This window comes from Dipodomys ordii, unplaced genomic scaffold (assembly GCF_000151885.1).
Source record: "Dipodomys ordii isolate 6190 unplaced genomic scaffold, Dord_2.0 Scaffold160, whole genome shotgun sequence".
Classification (NCBI taxonomy): Eukaryota; Metazoa; Chordata; class Mammalia; order Rodentia; family Heteromyidae; genus Dipodomys; species Dipodomys ordii.
In genome coordinates, this window is record NW_012267376.1 from 966,725 (window position 1) to 975,168 (window position 8,444).

The window sequence follows — 8,444 nt, forward strand, 5'->3', positions numbered from 1 at the left end:
AAAAAAAAAAGAAAACAAAAAGTAGGGCTGGGAATGTGGCTCAGTGGTAGAGTGCTTGCTTTGCATGCATGAAGCTTTGGGTTTCTCAGTACCATACAAATAGAAAAAAGTCATAAGTGGTACTGTGGCTCAAGTGGTAGAGTGCTAACCTTGAGCAAAAGAAACTCAAGGATAGTACCCAGGTCCCGAGTTCAAACCCCAGAACTGGCAAAAAATAAAAAATAAAAGCCCTTTGTGGAGGAACGAAGATTCACTGCCATTATGAACTTCAGAAAATGGAAAAAATCATCTAGACTTGAGACATTTAAACAGAGGATATAAAAGAATCAATTTACCATACTTGAAGAGATACAGCTAGTATCACTAGTCCCTAGAGAAATGCAACAGAAACCTATTGTTACCACATACCTGTAAGAATTACGAAGTATCCATACCAGCCAGGATACAGAGGAACTGGAACTCAGATAGTTGAGTTTTTTTGGTTGGTCATGTGGGCTGGGCGCTGTCCCTCAGCTCTTCAGCTCAAAGCTAGTGCTCTACCACTTGAGTCACAGGGCCACTTCTGGCTTTTTGTGTTTATGTGGTACTGAGGAATCGAACCCAGGGCCTCATGAATGTGAGACATGCACTCTACCACTGAGCTACCTTCCCAGATCTTTGACAGGAATTTTTAATGCAGCCATTACAGAGAACAGCCAACCTATCTCCTATGACCTAAGTTGTATTTCTAGAGAAACCCAAACCTGTGAAGTTTTTAAGCCCCAAATCCCAAATCAGATACAGCCCAGTGACCTCCCAATGGGTAAGCGGGTGAATGTGGAGTATGAAAAGCCATGCCACTGGATTTGAGCAACAGCTATAAGGCAACTGCACAAAATGTAAATCTTGAGAATTTATTTCTTTGGATCCAATTAGGAAAGCCACCATCCTGTTGACTCCCTTTGTGAGTAGGCTTTTCTCCCAGAGCCAGGGCATGCCATTTGTAGGATGACTAAACAGTAATGGAGAAGGCTCTTGCTTGCAGGTGGCTTGGTGGAGCTGTCCTATGGATCCTGTGGTGGGAATGTCTTTGTGCCTGACTTCTGCTCAAGGCTGGAGTGACTGCTGTGAGCCATCTATTGTAGAGCCAGTCACCTGAGTGTTTTAACTGCAGTGGGCCTCTCCCTTGTTACCTCAAATAAAATCCAGTGATCCCAAGCAGTGCATAGGGAAAATCTTTATTTTCCTAAGACACAGGCTCTTTCTCAACAGTCTCCATGCCGCTAACATGCTACATAGATGGCAGGTGCCACTGCAAGCAGCCACTTGGTTAGCTCTGCTTCCGAAGGCCATTCCTGCCTCCAAGAAGCCAGTTCACTGCTTGCTCCCTTCCAGCTGAGCCAGGTGTTGCTCTTCTGCCTGGGCAGGACAAGGATGTGGGTTCTGTGTACCTGGCCACAGGCCTTACAGAAAATGCCAAGATTCAGGGTCGGGGTGGGGAGTGCAAAAGGCTAATTTTTCTTTCTTAGGGAGAAACAGAGGCCAGATGCCAACAAGTTCCTCTGCCCCCACCTTCTGGATTGCTTGCAGTGTACATGTACATGTCTTGAGAGGCTGGAAGGAAGTACCCTGAGATGGTTCTGGGACCGCAGTCAAGGCTTTGGTCAGAGAAGTCATGAAGTCGTGACTGAGTCTGGCTCTGAACCCTATGGTCTCAGCCAAGTTCCTCTAATCTCTCAGAGCCCAGCCAGCCTTCACACTACTGTCAGAGGGGCCATTAGGGACTCTAGTGCGGAGAAGGAGTGGGAAGAAGCCTCCCAGGAGAAGGATAAAGTAACCAACTACAATTGGACAAAGACCCTGCCCACCATATGAGGAAAGCCTGACACTCAGCAGTCTTAGCCCCGGAGGTTCAAGCTTCAGGACGGACGTGCTCATCAGACTCCTTGTCGGTACAGATGTGCACTAGACAGGCATGGTTCCAGGGAAAAGCAGGAGACAGGCAGAAAACAGCTCTTGCCTGGGCCCTGAGTGTCTGTCCCTCAAGTCAGTCTTCCTCTGCTGGTGGACAGGGTGCAAAGGGCAGAGCCCTGGACGAGGCTAGCCTTCTGAGGCAGACAAGTAGGTGGGTAGGAGTAAGGGTGTTATGAGTGACAAGGCCCAGGAAGCTGCTTGGTGCTACACACCAAAATAAATGATTTATTATTACCCAGGACAGGATCATCTTATGGTCTCTTAAGAGCTATTGGCACCCCTCACTCTGGCCAAAGCCCTGTACTGAGATGCACATCCTCCAAGGTGACAGCTCTTGCCTGCCAGCATTCAAACTGCTGGGCCCCAGCACAGCCAGTCCCTTGGCATGTGGTCCAGGCTGAGGTGATTTGACAGCTCACTTGGCCAGCTCCTCTGCTGCTGCTTTGCGCATCTTGTCCTTAAGGTAGGCACCCTTCTGCCATTGAGACTTGAGATCCAGCCATTCATAGTATGGGACCTACAGGGAAGTGGTGGGGTTAAGGGGCTCATTGGCCAGGGACCAGTCCCACTGCCTGTGCACAGACCCCTCAACCTCTTATGACCGACAGTTCTGTAATGTCCATCCCTTGGCCTCCAAGTCATCAGAAGAGACCAGAAAGCTGGAGGGAGGGGGTGGGATGCTGCCAGTGCTAGAAGGTCCTGCGAGCTGCAGAGGGCCTAAAGGACTCCTACATCCTAAAGATGCTATAGGGTTGGGGTAGTGATGCAAGCCTGTCATCTAGTTACTTGGGAGGCTTAGCTACTTATATCAGGAGGATCATGGTTCCAGACCAGCCTGGGGCCTTCCAAAGGCACCCACAGGGGCAAGAGGCAGCTCCTCTAAAATGGGTGGGGACTTTTCCCTGGGCAGTGACTATCTGCCTGCCCAAAAAGTACTCACGTCTACTATCAAGAAGCCTGCAGCCATAAGGTGGCGCCGGGCCAGAACAAAGCGGCCCAGCAAATCCTTGCTCCGGCTGTTGAAGTTGGGAAACTCCCAGCGCAGGAAAGCGAGCCTAACAGGAAAAAGATGGCTGCCGAGGTTGGCCTCTCACCCCTCACCCCTCAGGAGGGAGAGGCACACAGACAGCCCTGAGCACACAGGTGACAAGCAGTGCTGTGTGACTTGTACCAGGGCTGTGACAAGAGCATCTCAGACCACTCACCTTTTAGCTCCTGGGGGCAGTGGCTGGCTCCCAACTGGCTGGGCAAGGTGAGGTGAGGCAAAATCCCTCAGGGGCAAAAACTGGCCATCAGTATCCAGCAGCACCTCTGCATCTGGGGGGAGGATGTAGAGAACCTGTGTTGCCCTTCAGAGCCCACAGGAACAGACTTGCAGCCCATGCTCCAGGGCAGTTAGAATGATCCTGTTACCTAGCACCCATCCATACTGTGTGGCCACCTCAAAACTCCCCCGGTCAGCTTCTCCAAGCAATGCCTTCAGGGTCTGCTGCAGATCCTTCTGCAGGGGAGTCACCTTCCTGGCAGGGGTGAGGGGAAGGGAGGCCACAGCAGAGGCTGGCAGGAGGGGCCCCCTGTACTCAGGGTATTCCAGCTGGGCGGTGGCATTGATGTGGAGCAGCTTCTGAAAGGTGCCCTGGTCCTTTGGAGACTTGCTTGCTGTAAGACAAAGTGGGTGAGTAGAGAGCAAGAACAGAGATGAAGGTCTAGGTAGAAAGGCCACACCCTCTCCCCTGCTCTGAATGCTCCTCAGATCAATTTCAGGGAGTGGACTGAGAAAACCTAAGGTGGTTTCTCCCATCAGTAGTTCAATTTCCCCCTGGCTCTAGGCAAGAAGACCAGGTAAGGGGCTGGGAACGTGGCTTAGTGGTAGAGTGCTTGCCTAGCATGCATGAAGCCCTGGGTTCAATTCCTTTGTACCACATACACAGAAAAAGCGAGAAGTTGCACTGTGGCTCAAGTGGTAGAGTGCTATCCTTGAGCAAAAAGTTGTTCAGGGACAGTGCCCAGGTCCTGAGTTCAAGATGGCTGCCGAGGTTGGCCTCTGAGTTCAAGCCCCAGGACTGGCAAAAAAAAAAAAAAAAAGACCAGATAAGCTGCCCAATGGCAGCAAAGGTGATGGGAGGGACAGGGTGCTCACCTAGAAACTGCCCATGAACTCCAGGGTGGAGGACAGCCTGCAGCTCTGCCTCTTGCACCTGCTGCAGCACACACAGGGCCCACACCAGGTCCACCTGCAGAGCTGGCTCCAGGCTCATCAGGACTGGCTCCAGCTTCTCATGCACCTGGGCCAAGGATAGGGTGAGAAAGGACAGGCAGAGAAAGCAGACTCTGCCCAGGGACTGCAATATCGAGAAGGGACAGTAACCAATGACCTGTGACACTGGAGCCAGAGCAAAATGCTGGCCAGAGGCATGGTGCAACAGAAGCTGCCCTTCCTTCCTAGTATACTGCCACACAGTGACATCCGGAGGCACCTAGCTCTACCTGCCCAGTAGCAGGTGCCTAAAACTGCGGATCCCTTCTGCAGTTTCAGGTCCCATAGGATCAGAGCACCACCTGGAGGTAAAGCAGCTGATGCCCTGACTATAAAGCTCCTGGGGAGCAGAGTCAAGTGGGTCTGCTGGCTCCTTTGATGCCCCTGCCCTTCGTTACTGCAGACCTCTGCAGCAGGGAGACCTGCAGTCTCTGCAGTGGGCCAGAGGCTTCTGAGCATCAGCAGGCAAAAAAACAAAACAAAAAAAACAAAAAACCAACAAAGTACAGGTAAGACCTCCCATTCCCAAGCCAGGTGTTGTATGCCCTTCCACCCAGCCCAGGGAATCCAGGCAAGCAGCTGGCAGTGAGGGGGCAGGGGAGTGAGAGCCCAGCACACATACCAAGTTGAAGAAGTGATCTTGTTCTGGACGGAAGTTCAGACGGGCAAAAGCCAAAAGTACATTGCACACATGAGGCAGGGTGATGTCCTGAGCTCTCTTCAAGAGGTGCTGTGCCATCAGAAGGAAGCATGAGCACCTTGCTAGCAAGAGGCAGTTCCAAGACTCACCCCCCCATGCCAAGGTGCTTCTCTGTCTAGTGGCAACTGCCCACTGTAGACAGAGACCAGGATCCACCTCTCTAACAGGAGCTCTGAAGATGCTCCCTGAAGCCGGGCACTGGTGGCTCAAACCTATAATCCTAGCTACGCAGGAAGTTGAGATCTGAGGATTGCGGTTCAAAGCCAGCCCAGGCAGGAAAAGTCTATGAGACTTCTCTCCAATAAATCACCAGAAAACCAGAAGTGGCGCTGTGGCACAAGTGGCAGAGTGCTTGCCTTGAGCTGAAGAGCTGAAGGACAGCCCCTAAGCCCAGAGTTCAAGCTCCACGACTAACAACAACAACAAAAAAAGAGATGCTCCCTGACTAGCACACTTGGTGCCCATCAGCTTCAGGACGTCAAAGGCAGTACTGTCTGTCCTGCATTGCACGTGGGGTGGCCAGCCTTACCCAGTGCACTCTCCAATATGAACGGAAACAGAGGAAACGGCTTGCAAATCTCTCCCCACCCAAAACAGTAACATCTTGTTCCAAGTAAATTAAGAAACCTGCATTAAACACCCACAAATATCTTCAGGTCGGCTCTGCTTCCCAACTAAAGCAACAGTTCCCACCTGAGGCAGGTACCTGGGAGGCTTCTCAGTTGGGGTCAGGCACAGGAGAGCCCCAGCTGACTGACTCACCTGGGCAAAGGCTTCAAACAAGGGCAGGTTGAGCCACTTCAACAAAGCGAAGGACTTGGCACAGTGGGCCACTTCACCGGGGGTCAGGCTGGGCAAGAGGGACAGTAGGTCAGCAGCCAGGCGCTGGGACACTTGGGTCTGATGGAAGCTGAGTTTACCTTTGGGACAGAACAGACAGCAGGCTTAGCTAGGGAGGTCACTGCCACCCACTGCTCTAAACCACCACAGTCTTGAGGTCTAGGGGCTTGGTGTCTGTGACTAAATTTATCCCTGAACCCAGGCAAGAGGAACAGGGCCCATGAGTCACAGTGTTTCTGTGGCAGCCTTCTGGGCCAGTGCCTGCCACAGTCAGGACACGCACTGAATTTGACACAGCTGCAGGCACCTGCCTAGCCAGGGCTTTCTCCCTCCTCACCATAGGCGTAGGCCAGGTCCAGGAGCATGCCTTTGGTCAGCTGGAAGGGCTTCTGTACCAGGTGATAGGAGATGGCCCGCAGCAGCGGCACGGACCGCCGATTCTGAGCTGCCAGCGTCAGCAACACTTTCCGCATCTCGTCAGGGCTGAACTGTTCCACCAGCTCCAGGCACTGTCAACCACATCCGTGCAGGGGTCAGCTTGATGGCCTCAAGTGGTGGGGACGAGCTGGGGGGCAGGGGTCCCATCCAATGCAGCCCCTGTGAGACAGCAACTGGGCCTGAGCTGACTCAACACAGGCCCTTCTGTGCAGGCCTGCCTCCTCACCTGCTCCAGGGAGCCCTGGATCTGGAATACAATGTCTGCAGCCAAATTTATCCCCAGGCCCCAAAGTAAGGGAGCTGGGGCCCATGGGCTACAAAAGCCTGCTGTGGCAGTCATCTGGGCCAGCCCCCACCATGGCAGGATGGGAGCTGAATTTGACTTGACTGCAAGGACAGTGCTATTTTGTGGCATGAGGGGAGGGGGAAAATGGAACACATATATCCAGGACAGTTCCAATAAGAAGTGGGACTGTGAAAGGGCTAGTCCAGTCCTGACCAGGACCTCTGCTAACTTCAGGACTTGCCTGCTGAGTCTCTGGACAAAATCTCCCAGAGCTCCTATCCCAGTGCATGAAACATCTCCCTTCTGCTGAGGACTGTAACCCAGGGAATAAGCATCAATCCCCCAGGGAGGCAGGCTGCTGCTGCTGCTTGCTCCCAGCCCTATACCTTGTCTTCCAGGCGGTTCATCAGTGACTCTGAGAGGTGCCCTGCCTTCATCATAATGGCAACCACCGTGCGGCCATCTTCGATCTCTGTCCAGCGCCTCTCCATGTGCACCAGCAGCTCAGCCAACAGCTCCTGGGAGTGCTTCTCCTTCACGAAGGAACAGGACTCGGCCAAGAAAGCCAAGTGCTTGTATTTAAGCCTCCGTAGGCGCCAGCGAACCTCCTGCTCCACTGACCGCAGCTCCTTGGAAGTGTTGGGGAGTGGCAGTGTGTACAAGCTACGCAGCAGCTTCACCAGGGTACCGTGCCACACTGAGGATATCTGGCAGTGAAGAGACAAATGTAAGTCACAAGTGGCACCCATCCATCACGCATCTGGGCTGGAGCCGGCTCTGTAAACCTATTTCTCTGGCATTCCTGTAATTTTCCAGAGGACAGCTCCTGCCTTGCTTTACTAGGCTGAGCACCGGACCTGCTTCCTGAGCTAAGCTGGATCCTCCAAGTGCTAAGAGAAACTAACACAGACTTAATATGGCCGATTTGACAGACATATTCCCTGTCACATGGCCCCTGCACAGCTATGTGGTATAACGCACCCAAGATGCCAACAAATCAAAAGTAGGTCTAGATGGAGATTCTACGGCCAGTTTTGCCTCTAAGTTATACTGCTGCCACACATCCTCCAGTGGCATGTGAGCCAAGCAAGGAGTCAAGTGACTGCAGGTCCCTTGAAGGGCAGGTCTTCCCTGAGACATGAAGGTCCAGAGGGATGCTTTGACACAAGAGTACAAAGAGTCCTAGTCCCATTAAGCCATGCCTGTCCCCAATGCAAAGGATTCCTGGGAAGAACTCCCGCAACAATCCAGCATGTCTGAGCAGGCTCTTATTGTGGAAAGGCTTTCCACACTCTCTGCACGAGACCCAGTGACCTGCAAGGCTCTGTCACTAAGCTCCACTGTGCACACAGGCAAAGCAGTGTTGGCCTCCAAGTGTTACAGCAGTTTTGGTCTAGCCCCATTGGTGCCAGCCTTTTTTCTGAGGAGGCCAACTATGTGCTGCAGGAGTCTCTCCAGGTCTCCCAGAACTATGAGGCCACAGAGCAACCTAGCCCACACCTCTGCCTCAGGGTCTCAGACAGCAGATGGTGAAATGAGTACAACTGTCACCTCCTGTGATGTTTCATCTGTCAAAGGGAACAGAAACCACATACTCAAGTTGTTGAGCTGGGAACAGAAGCTGTTGCATGAAAGGCCTGGAAGGAAAGCATTGGAGCCACCCTAGTTCCACACAAGGCCTACATCTTTCGGGCATCCTGGATGTCAGTAAGTTCCATCACCGTTTGCCCTATTAATGTTTCCTCTCCACTGACTTAAAATCTCGTCTGGAGTGCCAGACTTGGGCCAGGCCTCCAATTCCATTCTTACAATTGTGCTTCAATGCTTAGTTATAGAACTCAAGATGCTTAGTTGTGTTTAAAACACTCAGGGGCTGGGAAGGTGGCTCAGTGGTAGAGCGCTTGCCTTGCATGCCTGAGGCCCTGGGTTCAATTCCTAAGCACCACATAAGCAAAAAGAAAAAAAAAAAA

General features: G+C 52.3%; 1 protein-coding gene across 2 annotated transcripts in view; it reads right to left on the reverse strand.

Moving 5' to 3' along the window:
* Positions 1–2,146: 2,146 nt before the first annotated feature.
* The window catches only part of Tbrg4 (transforming growth factor beta regulator 4), a 10,787-nt gene continuing 4,489 nt past the window's right edge, over positions 2,147–8,444 (reverse strand). For both annotated transcript variants that reach the window (XM_013032980.1, XM_013032979.1), the window contains exons 3-11: positions 6,861–7,181; positions 6,088–6,259; positions 5,673–5,830; positions 4,833–4,940; positions 4,094–4,238; positions 3,367–3,612; positions 3,159–3,270; positions 2,894–3,008; positions 2,147–2,470 (exon numbers count right to left, since the gene is read on the reverse strand). In XM_013032980.1, the coding sequence (XP_012888434.1) occupies positions 2,369–2,470; positions 2,894–3,008; positions 3,159–3,270; positions 3,367–3,612; positions 4,094–4,238; positions 4,833–4,940; positions 5,673–5,830; positions 6,088–6,259; positions 6,861–7,181 (1,479 nt within the window). In that variant the 3' untranslated portion in view covers positions 2,147–2,368. The remainder of the gene's footprint in view (positions 2,471–2,893; positions 3,009–3,158; positions 3,271–3,366; positions 3,613–4,093; positions 4,239–4,832; positions 4,941–5,672; positions 5,831–6,087; positions 6,260–6,860; positions 7,182–8,444) is intronic.